The following is a 17,222-nucleotide window of genomic DNA, read 5'->3' on the forward strand; positions in this document are numbered from 1 at the left end:
GGTCGAGGATCGATTGAGCGCTGATATGGGCTGCCGCGTGGTACCATGGCCAGATGGACGGCCAGATGAACGGCCAGATATACGGGGGAATAATTGTAAAGCGCTTTGAGATCATTGATACAATGGAAAGCGTTTTATAAGCACAATTATTATTATTATTTTCTCATTTGCAGAAGCAAATGCAAGCCAGAGACTGCCTGACGGACTCCTTCCGCAAGACAGAAAAGTCTATCGTACAACTCCAGGGCTTCATCTCACGCTTCCAGGTTTAACAGTAAACCCTCCCCCGGAACTGCAGTGGAATGTTCCAACACTGTGCTGCTGCCCACCCATGGATTAGCCCATTGAACCAAATAAGGTACACCACGTGTTTGGTTTGTGTGGAACCTTAATGCCTCTACTGGTACTGCCCCAGTACTGCAATGGAATGTTCTTGTGCTGCAAAGCACCGTGCTAGTGGAATCTACCATTTGTTATTTTAGGTCAATTCTTAAATTTTGGTTTTTAATTAGGGCAATATCTTTCAGATATGCAGTCCCCTCCCCCATTACACCAACTATTTTTGTTACTAGTGGTGCATGATGTTGGTCTCGACAGTACTAACAATGCCACATCCCTCGTTAGTCCAGTGGAATATTCAATGAGCTCTCTGTGGCCTACCCATGGGATATACCATTTATTATAGCAGGGTGAATGTGCAATGTCAACAGTATTGCCAAGAGGGGCTCATATGGTATTTCTGCATGTGAGATACATGTATGTACATGTACCGTTTCATTAGTAAGGTACCATATTTTTTTAAGGTGCATACTCCAATTTATGCCTTGTCAGAGTAGAACAATATCAGCATGTATTCTGGCAAAAACAGGAAAATGACGCATTTTTTTATATGCTTTACTTTTGAAAAAGCAATCTATTAAAATATTGATACATTCGGTATAAAAAAAGCTCCTTTTGCATTTAACATTGGGTGCAGCAAAATTATTTGAAAACATTTTGCATTATTTGCCATGTTTTGTACTTTAAAATGCAGGAGCCAAAATTATATTTTAATTATAAAATTGAACAAAGTAATTGACTTGTATCATTTATAATAATGTTCGATACATTTGTCTCAATGTTCAGCATATGTGACATTGAATATGCTTTAACAGTACAACAATGATACCAATTTCGGAAACAAAAATGAGTGAATTTCTTTAGTTTAGTGTGATACACGTACTTGCCTTCTGAGGTTGTAATTTAGACAGTTACCTTTTCTTCCACTTTTATTGAGCACTTAAAAAGCGGAATTTTTGTTGTGTGGGCTTTTCGGGCTTGAGTCTGAAATCTATTGACAAGATGTGTTCCCAGTAGTCGCAAAATATTACACAGGAAATAAACAATTTTTTCCAACCATAAATGTCGCAAATTTTGATATAATATATTTTGTGAAAAGTTTACTAGAAATTCTTTCCTATGCAATGGTTGTTGAGGTTTGAGTTTCTAACCATATAATTTCCAGCAATATCTTGTCCTTGCCTTGAAAAAGAAGTTAAACTTATGGACCAAATATGAAATAATAGAGAAAATTCTATACACACCCAACTCAAATAATTTTAGATATACTGACTTTACAAACATGGCCACAAATTGTAATGCCAGAGAACATGCAGTAATTTAAACTACATGTACATGTTACTACAGTACAATGATGCACTTGAAGGGATATTTTTTTTCTTGGTCCTGGTAACCCAGCTGTGTTACCAGTCCCAGCCAGACTAGATTGTAATTAAAAACAAAAAGTCTGTTATTTATTGATTTGTTTATTGAAACAATGACATTTTTAGTTCTAGTTTATTTTGATTAATTTGAGTTGTGAGTTGTTTTAAATTGATTTTTTATCTTCAGTTATGTTTCTGTTGTTTCTGTAGGGTATATTTCTTGTTATATTGAACATCTTTAAATTCCTGGTGATATTTGCAATAGTCAAACGTTTACAATGTACCAAAGTTTGGGGTTTTTTTTGGATCACGATAAAGTCATGTCAGCACTCCAGAAGGCCATGGATTTTTTTGAAAATTGCCAGTCAACACACTGAAACGGCTGTTGAAATTTTGCGGGATGATCAAAATAATTATTGAGCCCTCCTAGACGTCTTTAAAGTCAGCTTAAATATTATGGAATTCTTTTTTAAAAAAAATTTTAAAAAGGACTTGTAGGCCCAACAAACTTGCTAAGCCTATCCCATTTCCAGTCTTGCCTTTTTTATGACAAAGCAGGCTCTAATGGTAAAATATTACCTGCTTGAAATCATTTTACTCCCCCCCCCCCCAACATATGCTCCTCCCACTTCTGGGGTTAATTCTTCCCCAGCTTCAGTCACCCTAACCCTGCTACGTACATGCAACACAAAGCAACAAAGGTAAACAGTCGCATACTGTTGCATCTAGCAGGCAACTCAAGTCCCCGTGCTCTGTTGCATCTTGTTGCATTTAGCAGGGTAACTGCTCATAGTGCCAAGGCGATGCAAGAGTATCCACTGTTGCAGTTTGTTGAATTTAGAAGACTTCTCATTTGAGTTCAGTTGGATATTGTTGCATTTAGCAGGGTAACTGCTTGGTGCCAAGGTTGGTGTGCACTGGGTTCAATGCACAATGCAACACAATCCACTGTTGCCGTTTGTTGCATTTAGCAGGGTTATCATTTGAGTTGAGTTTGGTATTGTTGCATTTAGCAGGGTACCTGAGGAACACCCGATGGGGGTTAGGGTTAATAAATATATTAACAGAGTAATGTACTGAACATGCACGTTTTAGTCTGGTGCCTTTTAATAAGTTAACAGAGCATTGATGTTCTTGTGACAAGAATGTTAAGGTCAATTGGTTGTATTAAAGTTATAGTAAAGTTCCGTTTCTTTTTGTGTATATGTATTTTGCAAATAACACTTGTATGTAGTATACAATGAGATGTGCGTGTGATAAAAAAGAAATATTTAATTTATTGTATAGTGTGTTCCTAGGGGTTTGGATACAATTTCCATGCACTAGTCGTATGAGCAACTTCAAAGAAAAAAGATACTTTTGAAAATTTGTATAAAGGATATGTAAATGCAGCACTTGCGTTTTGATGTTTATTTTAGAGCTGATTTTTGTACAAGCCCCCACGTTAAGTTTGCATTTTGACAGACCATTTGTACATGTGAAAATAATCTAGTAACTTCTGGAGAATTCGACAGTCACAGTGGTCTTTGACACTTGTCATAGCCATACTTTCAGTGACAGTCACAATGAGCAGTGACCATGACACTGATGACAGGGATATCAATGGCTGTGTGTGGTTATATTGATGGATGTGACTTTTTTTTCTCTCTCCAATTCTTTGGCCTAGTGTACAGTTACTGATTTATCTTCCCCTGGCTTTACTGATTTCTAGTACTTTATAATTATTTTAACACCTGTAAAAAGAATGAGTTACTGTGTAAATAAACCCTTAGAGAATGATTAAAATATGGAATTTAACTCAATTGTCTGCTTGCTTCTCCCATTTCATTTTGGGGGAGAAATGTTGCAACCTGAGTCAAGAACATTCTCTAAGTATTTCCTAACAAAATTGGAAATGTTCCTCAGTCCCAGATTCATGTATTATCATCATTTTTGCAATGAATGACCTTCATTGAGATGATATATGAAGAAAAAAAGTAGCGTCAGGTTGCAACATTTTTTCCCCATTTTGGATGTTCAATTGTATTTGGTACCAGCAGTTTTGTCGCCGATAGTTTTGAACGTCTAATATAAAGCACTTTGTTCGTTTCCAATAATTCAAAATCCAAAAAAGAATGCTCAAAACTGAACATGTTGAAGTTCCACTCGGTGAAAAAAAAGCAGTAAAAACTTTTAAAATCACGCACAACATTTTGATCACGAGAGATGGTTTCGTCAATAGCACTCTTATTAAAAACAGTTGGAAATCACCTACAGTACATTTATTGATTTCTTCGAGATTACAGCAAGACAGACGGAATAATTTCAAAAGGAGAGGGGGGTGTTTGTACATGTTTGCATACGTTAAACACTATAGACCCCGTAAACATCGCCATGTTCGTGATGTTTACAGATCTAGTTGAACACTTAAGTCCCTTAACATACTAAACTCGGTAATCCTTACTTTTAGGACCCCGTTCCTGTATAAGGTTAAAAGACTCGCCAAAATAGCTGACTAAATGATACTCAAAAAGTGTCATTCTGATGTTTCTTGACACATTTGAACAGTTGGCAATGACACCTTGAATGTCAGCAGGTTAAATTTTGTAGAAAGAGGGCAGGGCTTTGATTTATGGGGGTTTTATGGGGTATTTAAAAAGCAAGATGGCGAACTGCAAAAAAAAAAATAAGGAAAGTCACATTTTCTTTGTAAGTTCTTTTAAAATGACAACAATGAGTTTATCTGAAGAAAAAAAGACTGCTTTAGCCTGCAAAAGTCACTTTGGTACTGGACAGTCATCTGCAAAAGTCAGTTTTGAACGTAACTCGTAAAAATAGAGGTGTCCTAAAGATAAGGATTACCCTAAACTCTTACCTCCATTTTCAGGCACACTTTTACCAACGAACAGGAAGAGAATACGGTCAAATCAACCAGATACACTGACGCTTTCGTGCTGAGCGAAAAAAGTTGCGTATATCCGTTTCGTGTGCAAATCTGACGATCTTTCATGTCACATGATGCAGCTGCATTGCGCCGGCGTATGCCCGTCTACGTGCGTCTATGCATAGGACGCGCGAGCATGGTGCGAGCGAGCAAATTGTCGACTCGAACAGACGAATATTTTTTATTGCAACTTTTTTAGTCTCGGACTTAACCCATGTATTGTTCTACTATTTTAAAGACGAAAATGAGGAATTTAAGTCAAAATGATGTGAAATTAATTGCTTTTTCAGAAATATTTTTTTTCCCCGAACTTCAAAACCTACAAACTTTAAGAATAAATTTTCTCTCTGTTAACAATAAAATGCAAAGACAAAAGCAGAATGTTTTGTCTTGATTCAGGTATGGTACGGTCTTTTTTGTTGAACACTCTTGGCGATGCTTAAACGGCCGTGTAAGACCACCCACGTGACGGGTTCTCGACCAATAGGGACGGGTACAGGAACGACCAATCGGAATGGCTAAACTGTCTAAAGGTATTTTATGAATGAAACTTTTATAGATTAGAATGGAAAAAAAATAATAATTGGAAAGAATGTTGCAACCTGACACCACTTCTGCGATTGTGTACAAAGTCTATGGATAGTCAAGAAAATGTAAGTATTTCTACCAAAAGTGGAAGTGTTTCTCAGCCTGTCCCAGATTCATATCTATCACTATTTAATTTTGCAATGACTGACCCAGACAGGGCTCTGGAGTGCTCTGAAACGTGCAAAACTCAATCAGGCCAACTTTACTCACAGTTTAGCCAGCAAATTTCTCCAAAATTCCACTGGGGCAAAGAAAATGTCCTCAGTATTTCACCAACCAAGTTTGCAGACTCAATTCAATTTTTAAAGGAGACTTTTCTTCAATATTTTACACATGAGAGGGAAGTCAAGTGATTTCAAAATGGGGCTAAATACTACACTGGTACATGTCCAACCATGGTCCGTTAGTATTTGAAAAGACTGACCTCTTCATTCAGTGTCAATAGTCTGGTGGCTTGACTGTGGAGAAATGTGTAGTAAATTGAGACTAGTTCCCGCTTCATGCCACATTTTTCTTAAATTCTTTTGGCACGGTTGATTGATGCAGTACTGAAGCTGTGTTGGACTGGTTGTTTTAGGTGCCAGTCTATTTTCTTGTTTTGCATGTTTTCAATACCTTAAGTTTTGGGACTCTCATACACAGTATCGAGAGTCCCAAATTTTCGGACTATGACTGACCTACATTGAGATGACATATGATGACCAAAAGGTTGCAAAATTCTTTCCGAAAAAGAACTGAAGCTTGGTCAGCTGGGTCAGTGATTTTTCAATAGAGACTATATGCTTTATTTTTCTAGAAAGAAACATTGGAAATAACAGATTGTCAGAAATGTAAAGTATGGCTTTGCTGTCCTACACATCTGTGGTGGACGGTAAGTATTACGGAATTGCACTGTATTTAGAAATACAAAGTTGGTAGCTTATGAAAAAAAAACAGGGCTCAAAGTCATGGGCCCTTTTCTCTGAAAATGTTCAACATATCTTCAGAAAGAAATATATGATGTTACTTCAGCCATATCTTGGAGAAAATTGTATGCAAAATAAAGGGTATAAAAATTATAAAAAACAACTCTAAATACGTAAACTTTCTAGTGCATGACCGACTCCTTGGCCTTCATATAACGATGCATAATATAAATCAAATTAGGATTTGCCCTTCAGCGACGTATAAAGACTGTATACTTAGTGTGTTACCTCCCGAGTGAAAGTTGGAAAAAATCACTCGGGTGGGACTCGAACCCACGACCTCCTGCTTTCTAGTGCAGATGACTTACCACTCGACCACCGAGCTAACGGGATCGGTTGGCTGGTTCGAATCTGATGTACATAGCAGCGGGTACCGCATTAACTGAGTATACAGTCTTTATACGTCGGTGAAGGGCAAAACCTAATTTGATTTACATCACCCCGACGCAAAATTCCATCTTATGAATAATGCATAATATACAGCTACAACTGAATTAGCTCTCAATATGTAACTAGCAAATACATGTAGCATGTATACGTGCATATGTTTAACAATTTCCACAGTTACAATTTATTTTGAATGATCATTTTTAATTTTAACTTGTGACACTTTAATGAAACATTCAAACCACCTTTCTTTTCTCCTCTCTGTTTCTATGATTTCTATAATTGTCATACTAATTGTGTGAATAATTTGTGAAAAACTTTCCCAAAATAAGCTGGTTCGGCATCTCGATGAAGTAGTTCCGGTCAAAGGTCATTCGGGATCGCTGACATGATGTTACGCGATGTTACACGATGTTACGCAAACACCCATTCTGCTCGACATTAACATGCGAGCCTCGTGCACCCATCTCCATGCACGTTAATGCGCCTTCGGCGAGTGTTCGATTATCCCATATTTGACCAGTAGCCCATATCACTGTATCATGCTGTGCAACTATGTGAATAATTTGTGATAAACATTTCCAGAATTACTGGAACTATGACTTAAAACTTGTTTAAAGCTGGTGCCAATTTAAACAAAGGCACTCTTAGGTACATAAGACAAACGAGACAAAGATGACCAGAAACTAAAGATGTAACAAAACAAAGCAAAAATGTGCTCATGAACGAGATAATTTGCTTCGGCTATGTACTTCATTGAAAACCTTCGTCTAAAGATGCCATGACCGTCAACTCCCGGCCAAATCTGCAATGAAAGGGAGAAAAAAGGTAAATTACAACACTGATAGTGCCTAATAATATAGAAAAGGCAATGATTTGTAAAAAAAAAACAATTAGTGGAAACTTGAATTAAAATACTGTTCAGCGAATTGCTTTGCTCTACCTAATTATATAAGAACCAGCTGAATGCCTTCAATGTGAAATTTTGGTGGGATCTTTGTTGGTTAGGTATTTTTTCAGCACTTAGAAAAACACTTAAAAAACACTCGATTTTTATTTGATTCTCGTGTTATATTGCTGTATCATCTTCATGTAATTTTCATTTGTGTGTATCTTATTGTTCCCTTCCATTTTTGTTATTTTAATTTTGTTTCTCTGCCCCTTGAGCATCTAATGCTGGCGCATTATAAATGATCTTTATTATTATTGGTCTGTATACTCACGTCTTGAATGCTTCCTTTATCTCGTCAACTTTGGATGGCTGGCAGCAGACAGAGCAGCGAGATTTGCCAGTGTCAAACAGTGGACGCATGTACTTATCTCCGATGCGCATAAGGTCATCCACCGTGACCTTGGTGATCTGGGACAGAAGGTCACTGAAAGGAAATATGACATTCAGGTAATGGTTAGCTCAAGTACATACATGTATGTTAGAGTAACGTGATATTCTGGCAGCAAACAGTTCCGTATGCAGGATTTTGCTGATGGGGGAAGGGGGGCCAAGCAGGTAGCCAGGATTCTTTTTGGGTCGCTCGGCCAATGCAAAATTATTAAAAAGAGGGTGAGGGGGGGCGGGGGTGGTGAAGAATGGACACCATCTTACAATATTGGGGTGCTGTTCGTAGCTGACCATTTTGGACATTTTCAAACAAAAGGTGGACTCTTTGTTAGCAGCGAGTTTGCCGACAAATAAATAAAACAAATAGGGCGTGTACACCCACTCCCACACACCCTCTCTATTGAAAAATAGCTATGTTTCATGACAAAGATATTGGAGATAAACACTGGCCTGGTGAGCCATATTGGCTCGTGACAGACTGCACATTTAAAGTCCCCCACAGAATGTGCCCAACATCCACAAATCTTTCTTTGCCTCACCGATTGTAGTTCTGGTCCGTTCCCCTGAAGTAGCTCAGCAGAGACTCTTGAGATGTAGAAGCCACCGTCTCTTCCCTCTCTATCACTTCGTACAAGACGCTGCTGATGGCCGTCTCCAGCTGGACTGGGTCAAAGGTCGTTTTGCCGCTCAGGTAACCTTCCTGCGGTTGCCAAGCACAAAGGAGCAGGTTACCGACTAAAAGGCCATGCGATATACACTGCTTGTGGCTGTTTCTCTGCTGAATTTCTGCTGAGAATGTGAAATTTGCTGAGCAAAATATTCAGGTTACCAGCTAATTATTTAAAATGGGTAGTCCATTCAGTGGAATCCACTGGTCTCCCATAGGGCCCAGTAAAGAGAAGACTGTGTGAAGAAATTACAGTTTTAGACGTGGGAGGAAACCCCAGAAGAATATCTCAGGGAAAACACACTAAATCAGGCAGGGACTGAAAACCCAATCCACATAATGGCCAAAGCAGGAATTGAACCCAGGTCACAGCAGTGGAAGGCGAGGAAAGTACCGCTACGCCAACCTCACTCCCCTTGAGACTGGTTTACAAGTGAAATTTGTTTTTCTAGTAATACATTTTGTCAGCAACACTTTCTGGTCACCAGCTTAAATGCCATGTGATGTACACAGCATATTACTGGATCTCAGCTTAAGTTTTCTCAGCATGGAAAGTAGCTAAGCGATCTGTTCTGATAATGAGCTACATGAAAATGGCCTCTGGGTTTTAATATTACATTATTGTAAATGATACATGTATGTATAGCGCTTTCCGTCGTATCAACAATCTCAAAGCGCTTTACAATCTTTCCCCCATTCATCAGGCCATGTATGATACCCCATGGCAGTAAATATATCTCTTCCGCCTTCCTTCCCCACCACACCCTCTGCCCCCGGCAGTAACCTCTCTGGATCCACCCTTGGCAATGCGTATAAGAGTCTCTCCCAACCCTCTCTTTGTAACAACTGAAGGGGGTAGTTACTAGTTGTGCACGGAATCCATATTGGAATGTATTTGGATCACTCACTACAATGTCCAAGGCTTGTTTGTAAGCATTGACCACGTGGGTACACTTGAACAGTTGGAAGTACAACAGTCCTTCCTCCGGTCGGCAATACATGCGATAATGGTAGGCCAAGCCCAGGCCTCGGATCTGCTTCCACATTGGACCCTGTAGGAAAAAAGTGTTAAAATGGAATCATGCAAAAAAATAGTTAGTGGCCTGACGTTTCGACCCTAGCAGAGTCTTTCTCGAAGGCTGAATGACAAGACTATAAACATAAATAGGTACATGTATACATAACTGATGTAACAAAAGCAGTCAAGTGGAAATAGATGGATAAAACAAATAGCTATCATGTTCACTTTGGAGCCTGAAAGGGAAAGAGTCAAAGAAACTCATGATCACATGGACATTATTACACTGATGGACATTATTATACATTGCTACTTCCTTTCTTCCTCTTTATTCTGTGCATTCAGCATATCACTACCTGTTTATGTACCATCTGTTCTTGTGTTCTTGTTATGTCTTGTAGACGTTTGATTGTCTTTGTCTCGTTAGCTGCTTCGGCAGTACACTGCCAAAGCAGCTATTTTTTTTGTTCTCCAAGTTTCGGTGCACACGTTGCCCATACGGATATTAAGAGATTTTAGCTATTTGTTTTATACATGTTCGTTCTGTCGATACACTTTGGCACTTTCGTAATGTAGATCTGATCGATTTCAGACTTGGCATACTCTTAAGCCACTACCTAAAGATGTCTGCCGAAGATTTTTATCACGATTGCATCATCAGGTGTCAAGTAAATTACAATAATTGATCGATTTTTTGGCCTATTCGCTACTGCTGAAAACGCGGTTTCAGTCGCTTTTGTACCCTCAGTCACTGATAGAAGCATGCACATCTTGCCTGTGTATGGCGAGCAGCCATAAATGCCCGATACGCATATAGCAGGGTTCGAAATTAGCGGTAGTTTTGTTTGTCATAGTATCAAAAGCATTTCTACATAAGCATTTTGGTCTTTTGACGATGCCTCATTACCAGCCTCCCTCTTTTTGAAGGTCTATCTTGTAAATTGTCCCTCTGAATGTAGATCTCTGTATAATTATCATCATCATTCATTCACTACTGTGTATTTGCTGTATATGGAAATAAATGTCTATTTAGCTGTTTTGGCAAGTCAGCCGTTGTAGGTACTTTTAAAGTTGGTAGGTACATGTACTTAGACTGGGATGTGTTACAGATGAAAATTAAAGTGACGTACATGATGACGTCCTCACAAGTCATGTAACGTCACGGTAAAGGGGTATTTTCAAATCTCTATATCTATAGAACTGTATGTCCATTTTGGTTGTAACTTCTTTGGTTCGTAGACCAGGATGGGTTATAGACAAAAATAAAGTGATGTCCTGGTGACGTCATCATGACATGTACGTCACGTTTTATCGTTGAAATTTGAAGTGATGGCGTCATGTCGTCATCACGTCATGTACGTCACATGTAATATCGATGAAAGTTGAAGTGACGTCATTATGTCGTCATCACGTCATGTATGCCACATGTGTTATCGATGAAATTTGAAGTGACGTCGTCATGACATGTCATAGAGTCATTTCAAACAGCCGAAACAGCTGGTGTTTGTCCATAACACATTTCTAGGTGAATTTGAAATTGACAATAAAGCCAAACTGGACTCATGTTCACATGGTTAAATGACGGAAAACAGAGTAAAAATGGAATCATGTTGACACTGGACACTGATGGAAATGTAGTGACATGTATATAATATATACTTTCAGCTCCATCAGGCGTTCCATACAAACAATTATGTTAATAAATTTTGGTTGCCATAGGCACCAGAGTTCATTTTCGCTGTGCTGCGTTTGCGCAGTGTGACATGTACAGTATGTGACCTCTCACTAATCGTTTTCATCCTGCTTTGTGCAAGTTTTATTCCAACGTTGAAAGTTTCCTCAAAACTTTCATTCAGTTTCATTTCATTAATGTGTGCTTAAGCCTACTGTCATCCAGAAGTTTGTTAATCATTGGACGAACTTGTGAGTTTTGAGAGCATTAAAACTTGTGAACAACCAACATTTTGTGTGCAGTTTTTCACGATATTCAAGCGCAGACACGAGGCTTCATAAAAAGTAGTAGAACTCATTTCGGGAGAAAACTCACATCGCTACAGAAACAAAGTCAAAATTGAATGATATTCGCATGGGACGCTGATGGAATATAGAGTCAAAATATAATTGTGTTCGCATGGAACACTCCCGGAAAAGAGTGAAATAGGAATGGAATTGTTTTCACATGCAAACAAAGTAATGTTCACATGAGACATTGATTGGCAATGAGTAAAACTTTTCATAAAATGTGACCAGCTCCACAAAAAAGGTCATTAAGTCGCGCTGTACATTATTGTGTAATGGCCTGCTCAACAGTGAGAGGGTGAAAATTTGGTCAAAATGTGATTTTCATTTTTTGTCATGAATGACATCTTTAATACCTACAGTTTCAGGTTACATTCACAGAAATGTTGATTTTGATGAACGAAGTGGAAAAACCAATCATTTGGTGTACAGTCGACTCTCGTTAGTACAAACTCTGTTAATACAAAATTCTGGTTATAACAAAATAAAGCCTTGGTCCCGACTGTGCATTTATATGCACAATGAATGGGACTGATGTTCCTCTTAATACAAAATTCTGATATAACAAACAATTTGGCTTGGTCCGAACGAGTTTGTTATAACGAGACTCGACTGTACATCGTTCTGTTGTTTCACAACAAAGCCAGCTATTTCAAAGCCTGTTTTCTCAGTTGTGTAATTTAAACTCCAAGGAAGTGATTAATATGCAAATATACGTCATACATGTATCTCCAGAATGGGAGGGGCTATGGAGCTCTATTATGTACCAAATGAAAGCTTACATTGTGGGCTTTCCAACCATGTAGGCCCTATATAACTCAATTTCACCTTTTTGCGACATAATACCCTTTTTTTGTGGAGCCGGTCACAAATAATCATGGCACACGAGGCGCATTCTTCACACACCTCTAATGCACAAAGGCACTCCATGTACACCATAATGGCTGGCAGGTCGGGATCGGTGAAACTACTGATGCAAGGCACCGTCTGGATCAGGAAGGCGGATTCCACTGAGCCCACTCCCACTATGGTCCCCATAGGGGCACTGGGTGCCACTGGGCATAATAGTTGGCTGGCAAACTTGCCTAACTTGTCGCTGCATGAAAGATGGGCAAAATACAATTGAAAGACTTGCACCCAGAGGGGCGATGGGTGTGGCTGGGTGAATTAGCTGGCTGACAAACTTGTCTTTTTTTCACTGTATGAAAGATGGGTAAAATTCAATTGAAATACTAGCACCCAGAGGGGCATTGGTTGTGTCTGGGTGCAATAGCTGGCTGACACTCTTGCCTAGTTTTGTCACTGTATGGAAGATGGGCAAAATACAATTGCAAGACTAGCACCCAGAGGAGTGCTGCACTGGGTGTGACGAGCGTAAAACCTGGTCAGCAAACTTGCCTAACTTGTCACAATATCAAAGATGGGCAAAATACAATTGAAAGAGTAGCACCCAGAGGGGCACTGGGTGTCGACTGGGCGCAATAGCTAGCTGACACTCTTGCCTATTTTTGTCACTGTTTGAAAGATGGGCAAAATACAATTGCAAGACTAGCACCCAGAGGGGCACTGGGTGTCGACTGGGCGTAATAGCTGGCTGACACTCTTGCTTATTTTTGTCACTGTATGAAAGATGGGCAAAATACAATTGCAAGAGTAGCACCCAGAGGGGCACTGGGTGTCAACTGGGCGCAATAGCTTGCTGACAATCTTGCCTATTTTTGTCACTGTTTGAAAGATGGGCAAAATACAATTGCAAGAGTAGCACCCAGAGGGGCACTGGGTGTCGACTGGGCATAATAAATGGCTGGCAAACTTGCCTAACTTGTCACTGTATGAAAGATGGGCAAAATACAATTGAAAAACTAGCACCTAAAGGGGCACTGGGTGTGACTGGGCATAATAACCATTGGACCACAGCGCTCTACGCAAAATATGCAAAATACAATTCAAACACTTGCATCCAGTGACAGAATGACAAAGTTGGCTTACTGTCAATAAACAATAGGAAGACATATCACAATAAAAAATAACTCCTTATACAACTACAGCAATAAGTTAGGCAATGGGTGATCAAGGGCATACATGTTTATGGATCAGCTTGCTTGAAAACGTGCCCAACTTCTCAATGTATGACAGAAGCAAACAACAATCTGAAGACTATATTTTCAACTCCAATAGAACTTAATAATCCAAAATACAAAATTATCACAATTTCCAATCTTTCTTTTGTACCATTTGGAGTCCGCCTTGACATTTTTCCCGACGAAGTGCTGTTGCCATGGCAACTGGGCATCTCCTGCTTCCTTCAGTTTCTTCATGTCGGCGGCCATGTGGATGCGCAGGTTGTTAGGTGAGGTCAAGAGGTCACGCAAGCCATTCATCTCCTTGATGACCTGCAATAATGATGACCAGTGTATTGATGATTATCAATATATTTCCCTTAACCCTATAAACAGAACTCAACCCATCAAACCCCAACGGCATGTTTTGTTGGAATCTGTCAGGATGGGTACAGTACCCCTAAACTGACAGTCTTTTACATTGGGTTGGCACACCTCCAGAATCAAAGTCAGAAATATGTGTGTGCAGTTTCCCATATGGTGTTGGAATTTGCCAGGGTGGGTATGGTTCGTAGTAAATCAGGCTAGGGAGTTAGGGTTATTAAAAGTTTAGAAACTTAAAGACTGATTTCTCCCCCAAAATAGATTTGAAAAGGCAATTTATTGCAACACACTTTTTTTTTCATATTTAACCAAATATTTCATGCGTCTGCTACAAGATTCGAACCTACCCCCTCTGGATCTTGATCCAATTTCTCCACCACACTGGACAGGAATTTCTGTTGACGAATCATGCTAGCAACATGGAAGTTGCTCTCTGCAATGCATACAAAAGAAACAACACTGGTGCTTTGAGGATTTTGTGCCATAGACTTTGTACACACTTTTTTGTTTTTATCAGTAAAAGAAAACAAACAATTGTGAACAAAGAATTTGGCATTTGGGATAGAAAAACAAAAAGAAGCGTGAGAAAACAAATCAGAACAAAAACAACGGTTTTTCTGGATGTTCGGAAAAGCTAACAAGTGCATTATTAGTATTAGTAAATGGCAAATTGGCTGGTAGATAATGTTAAGTTACTGGTATGCAAAATTCTAAATGACGTCAAGATTACGTCATTAACCCTAACTCCCTAGCGTATTTTACTAGGAACTGGACCAAGTCCATCAAAATCCATCAATCACTGTGCGTCCAATACAAAACTGTACATGACATAATGGAATCCACCACTGACGCACTGGTTGACATTCATGGACTTGCTACACATGGCTTTTATTACAACAGTAGTACAGGAAGCTAGGCAAAATCAATCGGGTACCCGTAGCACTGCTTCAGGCTATTAGGCCCAAGTCCATCACACTCCATCAATATTTAGTCAGGCGAGGCCTTCTGGACCAAGTTCCCCAAAATCCACCAAAAATGGGGGGGGGGGGGATGGATTTTGATGAAATTGGGGTGGTTAGGGTTAACTGATGTTTAAATAATCTGTTAACTTTTATTTTGTTTTGTTACTATAAACTTTTTACATAAAATGCACTTTAATCTTTGTTCGTACATAAAATTGATCATTTACATGACTGGACATCGACCCAAAAAAACATAAAATCATTAAAAAAAATTAATGACGCAGAAAAGCTCTATGTTCTGTTCTGAAACAGACATGGACCTCTAGTTTATTACTTCTTGTTATTCCTCTATCCCCAATGCCATTATGCTTTGTACACTACATGTATTTGGTTTTTTTTAACTGCTTCTCAGCTGACTATCACACAGCATATAAATGCGCTGAGAACATTTTTTTGGCTTTCAATTTCACAAAACTAGGCCTATGAATGCATAATGTATTGCAAATGACAAGGATTGATGACCTTCAAACTCTTACCTTTGACGTAATTCATTTCCCTAACAGCTGCCACGGCAACTGTTCGGCCGTCTCGCTTCAGTCGAGCAACGTCATTAGTCATCTTGTTGGCAACTATCTTCAGTCGATCGGCCACAAACTGGGTCTGGTAGAGCAGTTCCTGAAGCCACTGCACTCCCTTGAAGTATTTCTCTACTTCGACCTGATATCAAATTGTGAAGATATTGTTGCCTTTTCAGAAATATAATTGACTTTCCAGGAGTCATTTCATCAACCCTAACAACCTTAATCCATCAAAATCCATACCCCTGTTTTGGAGTATTTCTGCGTATTCAGGATGCCTCCATATTGAAAACGGGGAGATTTTGTTTGATGGATTCAGGATTGTAAGTTTAGCAGTAGGCTACTGCAGGATTTTGATGGATTCAGGATACCTCCATACTGAGTAGTCAACAACACCAACATTTTTGTGCATGACACAATAGGTGAAGTTTGGCGGATTCAGCATACTTTTTAGTAAAATTGTTCAAGGGGTTAAGGTTAAATATCCTGGATGAATGGTAGACAAATTGGACCACACATATGACTTTAAGTTGAGTATAGGATTCTGGAAGTTGTTCAGAATCCTGTAACTACATTGCGGAAAGATTCTAGAAAAGTTGTTCAAAATCCGGCCTTTAATACCTGACAAAAATTGTTATACCAGTTTGCTCTGCTGAATAATTTAAAATTTGTGATTAATTATATGCTAATGTTCTAATCCACATGTAAATAAAAATGAAAGTGAGGCTTGGAACGCATAAATAGCCTAGCACCATCCCATTCAACAGTTTACAAGGCCTATTTACACATACGTGATTTTGTCGCAACGACTTTTTCACGCAGCAATATCGCACACGAGCGTGTGTGAATGAACAAATACACGATTTTTGAAATTAGCCAGACTTTGTTGCGTAAATGTTAAACGCACTCATTGATTTGTGCATATATATAACAACGCACGACATTATGGCAAAAATTCAGGGAGCACGATCAAGATCGATTGTGGATGAAGTTGTCCTCAACTTAGCCTTGATATTTAATGAGACAACTTCTTACAATTGACCTATCGCAGCCACGCCCCTTAGACAACCCTATAGAATTTTGTACGTTAAGTTTTTTGTCTCAGATTTTGCGCGTTCCACGTCCATTTGTTGGACAATATTCCACAAGCTACGTTGACGCGATTCTACCGCGAAAGGTTAATTACAACTTCACTAATACCCAACCCATAATGACTTGCATAGACTTCATGTCCAAGTACCTAAATGTTGAAAAGAGTTCTCTCGCCTCACCTTAACTTCGATGAGTGCTAACTGGGAGAACTTTCCACAGCGGAAGCGTGCTCCCTTGAAACCTAGACTTGACTCAGTCGATAGGGTGTCGGCTGCTAGCTGTGTCACAACATCCTCATATGATATCAGAACTACAGTAACAAAATACATAAATAAATGAAAATTAAAATAAAAAAAGACTGCAAGTAAAACTTGCGCTATCCCCACTGGCATCCTGCCAGTTTGTATACGTGTACATGTACAGGCAGTTAGTAAGGACAATAGGACAATTTTCAGTGATGGCCTTGATTGTCCACCCTGCAGGTACCAGTACTCAGTTGAATGGAGAGTTTGGGTTGAATGGAGAGTTTCGGTGAGA

General features: G+C 39.1%; 2 protein-coding genes across 7 annotated transcripts in view; one reads left to right on the forward strand and one right to left on the reverse strand.

Annotated features, from left to right (window-relative positions):
* Positions 1–10,680, forward strand: part of LOC119742100 (PHD finger protein 21A-like) — a 24,143-nt gene extending 13,463 nt beyond the window's left edge. For 4 of the 5 annotated variants that reach the window (XM_038218264.1, XM_038218158.1, XM_038218312.1 and 1 more), the window contains one exon: positions 174–3,500. In XM_038218264.1, coding sequence (XP_038074192.1) covers positions 174–272 — 99 coding nt within the window. In that variant the 3' untranslated portion in view covers positions 273–3,500. Of the gene's footprint in view, positions 1–173; positions 3,501–10,668 lie in introns of those variants that run through there. The other variant, XR_005272832.1, reaches the window with a different exon arrangement.
* The window catches only part of LOC119741959 (uncharacterized protein C05D11.1-like), a 22,664-nt gene continuing 12,125 nt past the window's right edge, over positions 6,684–17,222 (reverse strand). Inside the window, exons 14-22 of one of the 2 annotated variants that reach the window (XM_038217971.1) lie at positions 16,865–16,995; positions 15,552–15,732; positions 14,401–14,486; positions 13,842–14,002; positions 12,516–12,705; positions 9,481–9,624; positions 8,445–8,605; positions 7,790–7,942; positions 6,684–7,371 (exon numbers count right to left, since the gene is read on the reverse strand). In XM_038217971.1, coding sequence (XP_038073899.1) covers positions 7,320–7,371; positions 7,790–7,942; positions 8,445–8,605; positions 9,481–9,624; positions 12,516–12,705; positions 13,842–14,002; positions 14,401–14,486; positions 15,552–15,732; positions 16,865–16,995 — 1,259 coding nt within the window. In that variant the 3' untranslated portion in view covers positions 6,684–7,319. Of the gene's footprint in view, positions 7,372–7,789; positions 7,943–8,444; positions 8,606–9,480; positions 9,625–12,515; positions 12,706–12,744; positions 13,438–13,841; positions 14,003–14,400; positions 14,487–15,551; positions 15,733–16,864; positions 16,996–17,222 lie in introns of those variants that run through there. The other variant, XM_038218051.1, reaches the window with a different exon arrangement.

The sequence above is a fragment of the Patiria miniata genome, unplaced genomic scaffold, assembly GCF_015706575.1.
Source record: "Patiria miniata isolate m_02_andy unplaced genomic scaffold, ASM1570657v1 HiC_scaffold_1, whole genome shotgun sequence".
NCBI classification, from domain to species: domain Eukaryota; kingdom Metazoa; phylum Echinodermata; class Asteroidea; order Valvatida; family Asterinidae; genus Patiria; species Patiria miniata.